General features: G+C 35.6%; 1 protein-coding gene across 1 annotated transcript in view; it reads left to right on the top strand.

Annotated features, from left to right (window-relative positions):
- The window catches only part of LOC111085973 (transforming growth factor beta receptor type 3-like), a 132,560-nt gene that overhangs the window by 38,519 nt on the left and 80,077 nt on the right, over positions 1 to 13,964 (top strand). Inside the window, exons 3-4 of the mRNA XM_022387016.1 lie at positions 8,613 to 8,737; positions 9,207 to 9,413. Coding sequence (XP_022242724.1) covers positions 8,613 to 8,737; positions 9,207 to 9,413 — 332 coding nt within the window. The remainder of the gene's footprint in view (positions 1 to 8,612; positions 8,738 to 9,206; positions 9,414 to 13,964) is intronic.

Raw genomic sequence — 13,964 nt, 5'->3', positions numbered from 1 at the left:
TTTCTATACCCAACAAGCCCCAAAACAAGGCAAGAAACCATCATTAAGATACCAAACCAGAAAGTGACCAACCCACCAAATTTTTTATCTTTTTTCTCCTTGTTTCAGTCGAGATAACTCTGCAACTACTTATCACTAACGTCAGTTTAAACCTAAATCCGCTCTATGTGTTTCTGGGCAGAGCACGATGTCATCGCTTTGTCGTAATAACTAGTAGTAATTAAAAAAAATCATAATTCTAGTGTAAACGATGCTATCATTACCCCACGAAGTTAGCTTTCTTACAGAAATTTGGTGTTCCCTTAATTAAAAAAAGCTCATGTACAGGGTGAAACTGGAATTACCAGCCAATAATAGATGAACATTAGATGACTGTAACATTTAGAATACTCAATGCTTTGTACACCATACAGTCGGTGTCTTTAGGGAGCCAACCCCTCTATTATATATGAAGTAAAGGAGTAAAAAAATCAATACACATAATAATAAATTTTATTACACACACAATCACAGAATATACTTACTTTCAGTCAAGAGAAAAACGTCACAAAAAAAGTAATGAAACATTTTGTAAATGCAAACTGAAGTAGGGATGGCAGTGCCCAAAAGAATGCAAACAAGAATATAGGGATGATACAGCTATTCTTAGATCATCCTCACATGGCTTTCAATATTAAAGTTTAATGTCAAATTGTAAAATGCATACTTGACTTTAATATTACTGCAGTTGGAAGTTATATATTCCTGACTTGGTATGCCGTTCATAATATCATGGTCATGTCAGGGTAGGCATCAATGTAGTGTAACTAAGAGCCTAGGACTTATGTACAAGGATTACTAAGTAGAGTCGAACCATTTCTTGGTTATTGCATCCTGTAATTATTACAGTCTCTTGCTACGAGGTCGGTCGAATTGTGCATGAAAGTTGGTGATATAAATAGCGCCTGGACCATTACTATGTTTGTTTTATCTCATTCATGATGCCAGAAAAACGCGTAGGTTCTAGAAGTCTTGATACAAAATGATAAAAAACCCTATAACCCGAGCACTTTAGAAAGGTAGACCTTTCTTCTTCAGGGGCAAACTGATTCTGAAGAAGAAAGGTCCATCTTTCGAAAGCGTTCGGGTTATAGGATTTTATCATTCTGTTGTATCTCAGCCGGCCTGATGAACCCTGATATTTGGCGAAAGCCTCATCGACTCTGAATATGGCAGATGTATGTAGTTAACATATCATAACATATTCTTCTTTACTTTCACAAATAATTTTTTTAAAACTACCCTCTCTAATTTTTCAGTAGCTTGTTTGTGATTTAGATAATACATAAAAATGCCCTTTGTAACAGCGGCATTATAGATAGCCTACTGCTCAAAGTTATCAACATATAAATCTTAAATCGATGGGTGATTCGTAAACGTATCTGCCTGTCCTAAGCAATTAAGTTGGGGCTCAGTGGCTTCGTGGTTTGGACTCGCAGTCCGATGGATGGAAGTTCGAGGCTGGCTCGCATCATGCTGTTGTGTTAGTGAGCAAGACATTTTACCCCAATTGTTTCAGTCTACCCAGCTGTATGATAGATAGCAGCTGTTAGCTGGGGGTTTTCCTATCAGGGGGAATGTGTCATCATTTTCATCCGCTTGTGTCAATTAAGCTGAGTTCAGCACCGGATTCTCTGTTCTATCTTGGCATGGGAGGGATTTGACCTTGAATCAATCAAGTTTCATTTGTTTGAATTGAGCTATTCCCTAATCACAAGTAACTTTCACAAAAAAAAATATTCTGCGCAAAATCAAAAACATATATTTTCTAAGAGTTACAGTAAAATCTCGGTAAGTAAGCACCTTTGCTGTGCATAGTATTTAGGAGTATCTTGCATTTTTTTTTTAAACTAAATGTCAATCCAAGTTTCATTTGCTTTAGCTTTCATAGCTACATTGTAAAAAAACAATTAAAGAACAATTGGAATTTATAATATTTTAACTTTGTCAAGGTCAAAACCAGTAATATATATATTAGTGTCAGTCATCTCCACGATTCAGTTTGATGCAAATCAAGCATCTGGTAATCTCGGTCATGTTAACTGAAATGTAAATGATTGGTCATCCAGCCAACTTTCGTAAATGAACATTTAGTAGAGTTGTATTTACATCTTTACAGTTCATTACACTTCATTTCAATATGATTCATGGTGACTAAAAGCATCAAGGGCAGCCTGGCTCTGATGCTGGTGATTAAAATCGGGGTGCTAATAAGGCCCTGTGATATTCTGGACCACTCCTCTGAAAGAACTGTTTTCAGGACATACTTATTGTGTGGATTCGAATGCGTCGCATCTCCTAATAGAATTCCGTATATGCTGGGTGAGACTTGTGTCCCGTGAGCGTGCAGACCATTCCATTCGTTTAGCCTCTGTTATTCCAGGAATGTGTCGACCAGTTCAACCCTGTGAGGGCGGGCGTCCTTGTTATCATCCATTAGGCTGAAGTTAAGGTGAATTTTAGTAGAGTATTGGTGTACAAAAGATGGTAAGATGTGATCCTATAACTTTTGGTACTAATCATTCCATTTCACAAGATGTATAGGAAGGTACGTCCATAAATGCTTATTCCTCCTCACACTATTATGGTATGTGATATGTTCCTCTTTGAAAACTGTATTGATATTGATTCCTGGTTCTCTTCAAATGAGTATACTGCAAGTGAAGTGCGGCTTATCTGCAAAAATAATATTACTCAACAAGTTGATTATCCATTGCAGATGATCTGTTTTGTGCCTAAACGTGGTCAAAATGCATCTCACTGGACGTCTGTTATACAAACTGATCTTGTGAACTAACACTCCGGGAAGTTCTGGCTTTAAATATCTGATTCATTCTTAGAAAAGATACCCCAATCACGATTGCAACGAGTCACATATGACAGACACTGGTTATTTACACGTCTTATAGTTGACAGGCTACCTTTTCCAGATGTCCGAGCGAATGTGCCATTGATTTGGAAGCAGTTCCACATTTTGCTAATGAAGCTTTAACATACTTGTAGTCAATTCGCAAAAGCCATCTGTGATGGGCTGTCTTCTATTTCTTAGATGGTTCTCCATATGAACGAAACATCCAAGTGTCTTCTTTGATGTCTATGTGTTGTTCATGAGCAATATGTAACACTTTGTGATAACTACGAAAAGGTTATTTAATATTACTATGTATAGTATAGGCTGAATGACTAATCTTTTGCATATCAGATCATAGTTGACCATTAGAAACCATAGTTGCATGAACATGATTTTTTTTGGGGGGGGGGCAATATTTTATAACAGTGCTTTTTCTTTTCGTGGCTATAATACTACAAATTCCGACTTTCCTTGTTTTGTGCAGTGCAGTTACTATTGATATTAAATATATGAAGTTAGTGTTCGAATAGATCTTGTTGTATTTCATTCAATAAATTCGTGTACAGAACAAAATGAAAAAACTTTTAACATATTTGTTGGTTCATAGCCGGTAAACACATTTGTAAGTCGAATAAAGATTAAAGAGGTAAGAAAGAAACCAGTTTTATACCGTCTACTGGCATTACTTACGCATTTGGAAATGAACTAAGGCATGTGTTGGTAGCTAAGCAACCGATCATTGAAAAGTCCCTCTGTGGCCGGTTCAAACCTGGATCGGGCCTTAGCTGGAATTGACAAAAAAAGTATTGTTGTCATGGTGAATTGATGAATAGCGTATGTCTGATGAAAAGAAAACTGAAAGGAGGGAATAAAGATTTACACACATACATATTACTTGTGAAATCAGTATTACTTAAGGTCATCTTAATACGTTTTACGTTTACAAATGAAGACAGTAAAGTTGTGGTTTTTCCCATCGTAGACTTAGTAATGAGAGTTTTGAAGTAATATTAGAGGGTATACAGTAATGGAAATATTTATGGAAACACACAAACGATACACATAGAGGAATCACAAAAAACGAGTCATGACACTAGCTGGTGAATTGATTAATGATACAAAACATTATCAATGCAAATACAAAACAAAAGCGATTAAGTTGTACAATACACTAGTATTTTGTATATGAGCCTTTTGCTTTATACAGATAATTATACTTTGTTTTCATGCTGTAATACAGGTTATCATTGCATGATTATGGAATATTGTTCCAAACGTTATGTATTACTCTACACAGTTCATCCAAGTTCTTTGACTTCCTCAATTTTTACATAATCCATAGTGGTTAAGAATGTTCATATCGGGAATTTGTGGAGACCAAGCCATAGTTGTTAGTGTTCTATCGGTCTATATACTGTCAAGATGTTGTTGCACCACAGTTGCTGTTTGCTTGGAATCATTGTCTTACTAAAAGATGAATCCTAATGTTCATATCGGGAATTTGTGGAGACCAAGCCATAGTTGTTAGTGTTCCATCGGCCTATTTACTGTCAAGATGTTGTTGCACCACAGTTGCTGTTTGCTTGGAATCATTGTCTTACTAAAAAATGAATTCATTCCAGATGAGCAGTGTTTTTGAAGAAATAGCATCATGAATCAGAGTTCGCCTGTACTTATTATTGGTTAGGGTGCCATCAATTTTGTGTAGAATATCGACACCATTAGTTGAAATGCGGCTTCAAACTTGTACTGATCCACCACCATACTTCACTGTAGATGTGCAATGACTGTTCCACCTTTCTTTTCTGCTCTGTCAAAGAAACTACCATTGGTTTGTTGCTCAACATCTCGAACTTGGATTCATCTGTAAAGGGCACATCTCCAGCTTTGCTTATTCTACTATTTGTGGTCCTATGCTTATGTCAACAATATGGTTTATGGTTTAGTTACCTTTTCTCAACAGCGACTTTTGAGTAGCTACACGTCCATTTCCTGTTAATGTGCAGCTTAGTGCATTCCAGATAAAATTCACACATGTATTTACAACAAGATCTGTACTCGACTGTCTCCTATCTGGTAAAGAAGGTACCCTGAGATACTAAACATCTATTTTGGTTTTATACTTCGACCACTTTTATTATTAAGTGTTTTTTTCAGAGTGTTCAATACGGTTCCTTCTGAAACATGGGGTCTTGCCGCAGTTTTTCTTATGGAGTGTCCTTAACCAGCCAGAACTTTTATTTCTAGGCAGTTGTCATGCTATATTTCAGTTCTAGTGCTGTGATTGGAATTTCACTCCTTCTATTGGACATAGCAGGACTGCCTGTTTTTTATTGTGATAATCATCTTAGAAGTAAGTTACATCAGTCAAAAATAAGAAAGTAAAAAATGAAAGGGATAAGAGTTTATAGTTTAACTTGTCGCATAAGAGATGAACAACACAACTGAAATTAAAAGTATATTTTAGGAGCATCATTTATTCTCTGAATACTATGAACAGTATACCATTAATTACAGCCAATGGAACACACAGTACCTTCAAATTCAAAGTGGTCAGAGTTATGACTTCATTAAATGGATTTGTATGAAAGAGTCACATTTGCAGAATTGATAAAAATGAGTATAGCATAAAAATATATCTAATGAATCGGCGAATTAGAATATGAAGCATATTGACCCTTTCCTTATTCAGTAGAACACATGTGGTGGGGTAAGACGTTTTCATACACGATGTCTAAAGATATCCCAGCGTATCTTAGATCAGGGCTTCTTTGCTGGCTAATCAAATACTTCTGTTCTTTCTTTTTGAAGGTAAGCCATCACAATCCTTGGAATATATGCTGGGAATTAACCTGTATCATCACACAAAAGTATGGTTCGATTGCATCCGCGACAGACATTGCACGTCGGTCCGTAATACAGGAATCAGTGGTCTTATTGCCATTTATTTACTGACTTTTATAAACATTTGAATGAACTGCTGTGCGGTCAAGTAGATTTAGTTGACCTTAACCAGAACTCTACAAGTTGTTCCTTATACTGTTTTGAGATTAACAGTCACTCCTCTTGTTGTGGCGTGGCTCGGCATGGCCAGGTGGTTAGGGAGTTCGACTCGCTATCTCCGTCCCACCAAACATGCTCGCCCTTTCAGCCGCGGGGCGTTATAAAGTGACGGTCAATCCCACTTTTCGTTGGTAAAAGAGTAGCCCAAGAGTTGGCGGTGTGTGGTGATGACTAGCTGCCTTCCCTCTAGTCTTACACTAAATTAGGGACGACTAGCGCAGATTGCCCTCGTGTAGCTTTGCGAGAAATTCAAAACAAACAAACAAACTTGTTGTGGCGATGGCTAGTGGATTGATGACTCCGAGCAGCAATATTGTGCACATAATGCTAATTATGCTAGTTATGAGTGATATTCTTTGATCTTGTCTTTGTTGTCTAATACACAGACCTGCTGTCTGATAGTGTATCTGGTTTTCAACCCTGGGTGAACCAAGAGGTATTGCCATTATTTTTTGTTCAGTTTCTCATATTGGAACAGTCCGTCAAAAACATCTGTTCCACTATAGCAGCAGTTAGCTTTGTCACACAGCTAATAAATTACTCATTAAAATTCACGTGATGCAACAACAACTAAGCAAGACTTTTTGCGCGCCTTATTTTGAACAATCATTCATATGTTCTTGCCAATCCCAGGTCTAAACAAGGACCTAAATCCCGATGAAGCAGAAACAGCCAATTTGAAAGTAAGTCATTGAAGCATGTTGGGGAAGTCCACAAAACCCTTTTACTGCGTATCGGGATCTAGTTTGAAAATTTTAAAATTTCAAGCAAGTCGGTCCTGTCCGTTAGACTCGAAGTGGACTTTGTCCTCTCGCTTTGTTTTAAAGGGTGGCAGCCGTTGACCAACTAATTTTATAGGACCGCCATTTGTCATATTACTATTTGCAAACTACGTTTGTCTCGAAGATAGTGATATTTTATCTCTGTGTTGGATAACTTTATACAGTCTACCAAACTATTTTATGTAAGAGTTTAACCCTAGTTCAGTCAAACCACGATTCCTTATTTTTGGGTTTCCCACATGACTCTTTCAAAATTTTATTGTAGTTTTTATCCCGTGGATTCAAGCGACCACATGCAAAAGCTAAAGTCATTTGGTCAAAAAATTGTGGGGTAAGTTCAGAAATCAGTAAAAATAGATATATAAAGATATGACCGTGACTGACTTCATAGATAGTACGTAAATTCTTACTCATCTTGAGGCGATCACCAAAACAACTAATCAAACAATATCCAAATCTGAATACGAATTGTGTCTACTGTCTCCCTCCTCCAGTGGCACAGCGGTATGTCTGCAGACTTACAACGTTGGAAACCGGGTTTCGATACCTGTGGTGGGCAGAGCACAGATAGTCCATTGTGTAGCTTTGCGCTTAACAACGACCAACCTGTCTTTTTTTCAAGTAACACTTTCAAGGCTACTGGTTAGCTGATCAGATTGTGAATTCAAGGATTCATGATTCGCTAACCCGTTGCCGCAAAAACTCACTCCGCATATTGGGGTCTGGGGGGGGGGGGTTATACACAGCGGTCAAATTCCACTCTTGGTGAAACAAGACTTGGTGATGCATTCTGCTCATTAGCTGCCTTTCCTCTAGTCTATGAACTTAAATTTATAGATTGTTATGCGCATATAACGCTCTTTGTTGCTTTGCCCCAAAATCCTGAAACAAACACGTGCAAAAAACGTTCAAACCCCGTGACATGGACTTTTAATAATGGAGTAGACGTGTAGATGATGTATACTTGTAGATGCACTGAATGTAAGTTTGCAGTTTGATGAATGTATTAAGTATAATTTTATAAATTGTATTTAATGTCTATTATTGATGTAGCGTGTAGATAAGCTTTTAAAAGTAGCTTACTATATAATAAAGCCCCCAGTGGCACAGCGGTATGTCTGATGACTTACAACGCTAGAATCCGTGGTGGGCAGAGCACAGACAGCCCATTATGTAGCTTTGTGCTTAATTACAAACAAACAAACTACATAATAGATAATTTTCAGGCACTAACAGTAAGCTTATAAAGTTTTATTTTTTCTTGCTCGTTTTTAAGTTTGTTCCACATGTCATATTTGTTTCACTAAATTATTATTGAACTCGAGTAATGTTAAGCGTCTAGATTACTTTTACTGTAGCCCACAGTGGCACAGCGGTATGTCTGCGGACTTACAACGCTAGAAACCGGGTTTCGATACCCGTGGTGGGCAGAGCACAGATAGCCCTTGTGTAGCTTTGTGCTTAATTAAAAAGCAAACAAACAAATATTTACCGTATTTCAAACACTTGCGCTTGAGTCGCTTGATATCGTGTTTCGTACAAACATATATATTTTCGTGCAGACATATTTTCGATTTTCAAACGATAAAAAAGTTCCTAGTTCTGTTTTCTTAAAACTATAAAAAATTCGAACGCCAACATGGAGTATCTGTATGTTTACGAAAGGTCTATTACTTGAACTCTTGTCGTTGTAACGAACTCACCGAAACAAATTACAGTGTAAACAAGGTACTCTTTTTATCGAACCACAGTGTGCTTACACTCTTAGATTAAGATATGTTTTCACTCTCTTCCTGCTTTGGTAAGAAAGGTATCGTACGTTATGAGCTGTTTCTGTAAAAAGACTGCGATAAAACTGTAATCAATTTCTCTTCCAGAAGCTGACAGCTCACGGTCATGTACGGTAACGTGGCACTTCCAGTCGCAGTACGTAACTCCGCTGTTAGAGAAAACGTCTCACGTGACGGGGTGCACCAGCCAGGATATCACTAGGAATTCAAAGGTACTTTGTAAATAAGAATATTCAACAAAAAGAATACACGTGTTGATTCTTCTAACAGAAAATGAACGGCTATAAACAATGTGCCCATGAACAAGAACTATTAATCATGTTGCCGAATATTAAAGGAATATATACATATTAAGATATCTCAGTTTTCAGATACTGAAGTAAAAACGTAAACGTTTCGTACGGACAACTTGTTTCTGGTTGTAAAGAAAGTAAAAAGTGATACAACTTCGTAAATTAGAGTTCAATTTTTCGTTATTGACTTAAGTGTCAGTTACTTGTTATGAATGAGTCCTACATTTAACAAAGCGTGTTTTATAGCCTTAAGGTATGAGAGACATAAAGTTCAAATGAAAAAAAAAATCTGACAAGAAGTATTACAGAATAGTAACAAAAGTATTGAATAAAGAATTGGTTGTATAATACTTATATAAATAATAAACTACTTTGTTGATTATTTCAGGAAATTCATGTGATTCGTTTAGAAAGTGCTGGTTTTAACACTACGTCATCCTCTGACTTCCTTCCACGTGTGTCTCTCAAAGTTAAGCCTCGCATAAAAAACAGTATTCATGTTGGTCCTCTTGTGGTGATTCTGAACACTCCCACTCCTGTTATGTGGCAGCTGGAAGTGGAACAAATCTCCAATAATTCTCGTTTCGTTGTCTTTGTAAGTGGATATTTGCTTTTTAATGTTACTTAAAGGTTTGCTTTTCGCTCTCTTGTGGTTAATTTATCATTGTTTGCGTGATAACGAAGCGTACATTGATATTTCTTTTCGTATTGGATTTCCATGTGATGATGAATCGTAGCCCTGAATGAAGATCATCTAGCTATATTTTCATTTGTTTTGTTAACGTGATTCCTGGTTTCATTTATTATCCAGTGCTCTTTGTTCCACCATTACCATTTACTTGTATCTTCTATATAAAGCTGGTCATAACGTTTTCCCCTTTTTATTTGCACGAAAATTATTAAAATTTCAATCTAAAAGGTGACTACAATGTTTTAGCAAGCCAAAAACACCAAGCTTTGACTTCACTTTCTTACTTATAAATAAATAGATTTATAATTTCCTGTGTACGTACATACTACTTAAGTAAGATAACCTGTTATTTCTTCATTCTTGGGAAGGACCATTGGGGATTATGTCATGACGTCTCTTAATATATTCTGACTTCACTTGTAACCTTGTTATTTTTGGTTAGTCTTTGCTGTACATTCAGTTCATCATCTCTCACAATAGCAGAGAGAGTGTTTCTAATAACAATCCAGAGTTTTATCAATGCCATTAAGGGATATGTGTCATGGTGTTTGAATTTAATTAATTAACTTGGTTGGAACTTGAAATTGACAACACAGCTGAGCTTGTAGATTAGGTAGAAAGACATGCAATTATAGATGGACTTCCAACTTTCAATATGTTATCTTATTGGCAGGGGGCAAAACGGTTATGAAAATTAGTTTTGTATAAATATTTGGAATGCCTTTTAAAGTTTATTAATTTGAACTTAGCCTATTTTGTCATTCTAACTGTTTTTACTTTGAATGTTTTGTGACAGAGGTATATTTTTTGGAATCTAAGAAAATACACATTTTGACATTGTAGCTTACTAGAGTAGACAATGCTTACTTCTTTTGAAAGTTCGTTTTTTACCACATAGGTTGATAAAGTTCTGAAGTTTAACTATGTTATAAATTGATACTGTTTCACAGATATTCTAGAAAATTATTTTGACTAGCTTGCTGTCTATGGTACTGTGAACTTATTAAAATTATTCTGTTGGTATGCAGAGAGAGAAGTAGAATGTGTTTTATTGGAAAATGAAGTTAAGAGTTTTAAAAACATTTGGTATCCATATCAGATTCTAAACAGTAAATTAGGACTTGAATTTCAATCTGAATGGTACTTTATGCACATGTGAGCCAGTTCAGCGACCTCTAGAGTTCAGTAGTAGATGTCCCTAATTTTGGACTACTGACCAAAAATATGTAACTAGTCAGTAGTACCTGCCATGACAAGGACTGTCTAGCACTTTGAACAAAACACTGGAATTTACTGTGATTTTTATAATATGCTAACACCTGAAGGTGCAGAGTATGATTCAAATTATCACATCTTAAATTCTGGATCCTTCGATCTGCAGCCTGACATGTTAATCACTAGGCCATGCCTGTTGCATGAAGTAAGTGTTTTGTACTGAACAAAACAAAAGCATGTTTGATCATTAAAAAATTAAAGCTTTTGTCTTGAAGTTTTATTACTTAACATGAAAATGATAAAACAATTAAAGCTAAATGCAAATGCTATTTCATTAAGTGAAACAGTTCAATTGAAATACAAGTGTTGTTCCATTGAGTACAACTACTTTTCAATTAAATGATAAACATTTATTAAATTATTTGTCTTAGATATCCTCTATCTGTGAAGGAGAGAATTAAAAGAAAGTATCAGGTCTAACACAAAACTAGTCATGCTTTCACTCTTTTAGCTTTTACCACTCCAGTAGGAGATAAATCATTCCAAAACAGATTATCTCCATTGAATGTGATAATGATAAAACTAATAGTATAAGTGAAGAAGATAGAAGTGTTTTGCCAATTTCTTCATGTAATGTCATCACTTCCTACTCCAAGTAAGTAACCAAGTTCCAGCATTTCATTCTATCCACACTTGATAAGTCGTGTGTGTTTGCTTTGTCTGTTGCATATCTTGGAAACCTCAAAGTTGCTGTGGAAGAGACAGACAGTTTCTGTTTATTGTCCAAGGAGAGTCTGTGCTGATATCAATTTTATTCAGTTCTTTAAGCCTGTGGCTCAATTGGGTGAAGTGATTGAAGAAGATACGGCTGAGAGAAAATGGCATCCAAGGACAACAGAAAAATATAATTCCAGTTTCTAATGCACCATCCTATTCAATCCATGATCTCATTGCCAAAAGAGAGAGAAAATTTGGTCTGAGTGATGAGGAATTTGAGTTAGAGTATAACTCTATTGTGATCACGATCAAATTCAAATGTTATAATGGTCAGCAAAGTGTTATTACACACTTGGCTAATTTAAAGGCAAGAAGTATTTATTCCTTTTGGTCTCTAAACCATGTGTGATGTCAACTCTGCTGTGAAATCTCTAGATTAACATGGCTTTGTTTGTTTGTAATTAAGCACAAAGCCACTCAATGGGCTGTCTGTGCTCTGCCCACAACGGGTATCAAAACCCGGATTCTAGCAGATTAACATGGGAAAAGCTTGTTTCTTCCCTGTTTTTTTATCACTGGGAAGACATCATTCTCTCTGTTATACCAAAGTGTGTACGTTGAGTGGAACTGCTCTGTTTAGGAAAACTGGTGGCTCTTTGAAACAGGAAATCAACCGAAGAGTCCATGATTTGAAAATTATTGACAATTTATCACAACCTTTCATGGGCACTTATTGCTTATAATTACGTTTATAATTTGTATTCAGTTTTTAAATTATTTTATTTATTTATTTTATGCTAAGCATAAAGTTACATACACCATGGAATTTCTGTACTGTTCCCATCACGGGAATTGAAACCCGATTTTTAGCGTTATAAGATCTCAGGCTTACTTTTAAGTAACAGATTAAGGTTTTAGAAACTTGAGAATAGCCTAGCAGGAAGACTAAAATTATCAGAACCTTGGCAGTGTATAAAGTAAAAATGTAAGTATTTTTTAATCCTTAGTGATAGTTATTTGAAGATTAGTATTATTAATTAATATTGGATCCTACTTCATATATGAGTGGTGAGTTATTTTTTTTTTACCAATAAAATACTCAGTCCTAATTATAACGCGAGTAGTTAAAATTTATGAGACGTGTTCCTTAATACTGCATAGGAAAACAGTTTCAAAATCTTTAACACATAAAACAAGGACGTATATAAATTAGCTTTTTATTGTAATATTCACATACGCTTTCATCCTTCGGTGGATCAACGGTAAGTTTACGAACTTCCAAAGCTAAATTCCAGGGTTCGATCCTCCTTCCACGGTGGACAGAGCGCAGATAGCTCATTGTGTATCTTTGCATTACAAAAACACACGCTGTCGAAAGAAAGTGGGTAGTCAGCAAAACGAAATTCAACCATCTTAAATAACGTCCATATTTACTTTCGCGTTTATGATGAAGCATTGGGTAATGTAAAGGGAAGTGTTATAAGCATGTCCACCCACTCGTTTAATTAATGTGAACCAGTTTATCTTGATGTGCATGTGTGTACATATATATATATATATACACTAAAACTACCCCTCCTTTCTAACACCCACTGGTAACTTACGTGAAACCCCCGTAATCCCTATCTCCTACCCCCACGAAGTAGTACAATTGTACACATTCGTAATATATGAGTATAAGTTATCAGTCGTTTAGTACATGTTTATATAAAGTCGTTTACTCTTTTCGGGAAGTTTCCAGTATGAGTGCTATATAGATATATTTAATATACCCCCTCCCCGTTAAAGTAAACATTATATCATAAGCTTGTCCAAATTTAGGACACCGTTTGTATAGTTTAAACCGTGTTTATGGTTATAGATATCAATTTTTATATTCAAGTCTCTTCCAGTGTATACATACACACACACACACACATGTATAATACGTTATTTTCCCATCGTTGTAAGTAGCTTAGTTCCATTCGGACTGATGGGGAATTTGTTTTTATGATCTACTTCGCACATACCACATGTAATGGTCGAATTGGCATAATCGATATAGCCACTTCCTAAGCCAGTTTTACTGTGTATCTGGGAGAAGAAATCATTTCGTGTGTCGTTCTTCGAATGTATTAAGTTAAATCAAGTGAAAAACGAAATCGAAAAATATATTTGGATATTAAAATCTTTTAGGCTTACAGCTATTTGGATTTCACTTGTATATACAGCAAGATAGATAAATGGATGGATAGAATGGATACAATGAAAAAATTACGCCATTTTTTCCAGTGATATAGCTTATAAACTATAGACACGAGATCTTTCTTACTATCTTTATACAAATTTCAAGAAAATGATTTTCGTAAGAAAACGTTTTGAAATATTTAACGTGCCTCAATACATATTATATACATAAAGCTCAAATCCACATGAGTTTTAAAATTTCCACAGACAATGAGACTAGAGATAGTGGAGTAAATGTTTAACTATAAGTCGATTTACATAATAAGAATATATATATATATATATATATATATATAT

This window comes from Limulus polyphemus, unplaced genomic scaffold (genome assembly GCF_000517525.1).
Source record: "Limulus polyphemus unplaced genomic scaffold, Limulus_polyphemus-2.1.2 Scaffold751, whole genome shotgun sequence".
NCBI lineage: Eukaryota > Metazoa > Arthropoda > Merostomata > Xiphosura > Limulidae > Limulus > Limulus polyphemus.
The sequence above is the reverse complement of the archived record's forward strand: the minus strand, read 5'-3'. Positions and strand labels throughout refer to the sequence as shown.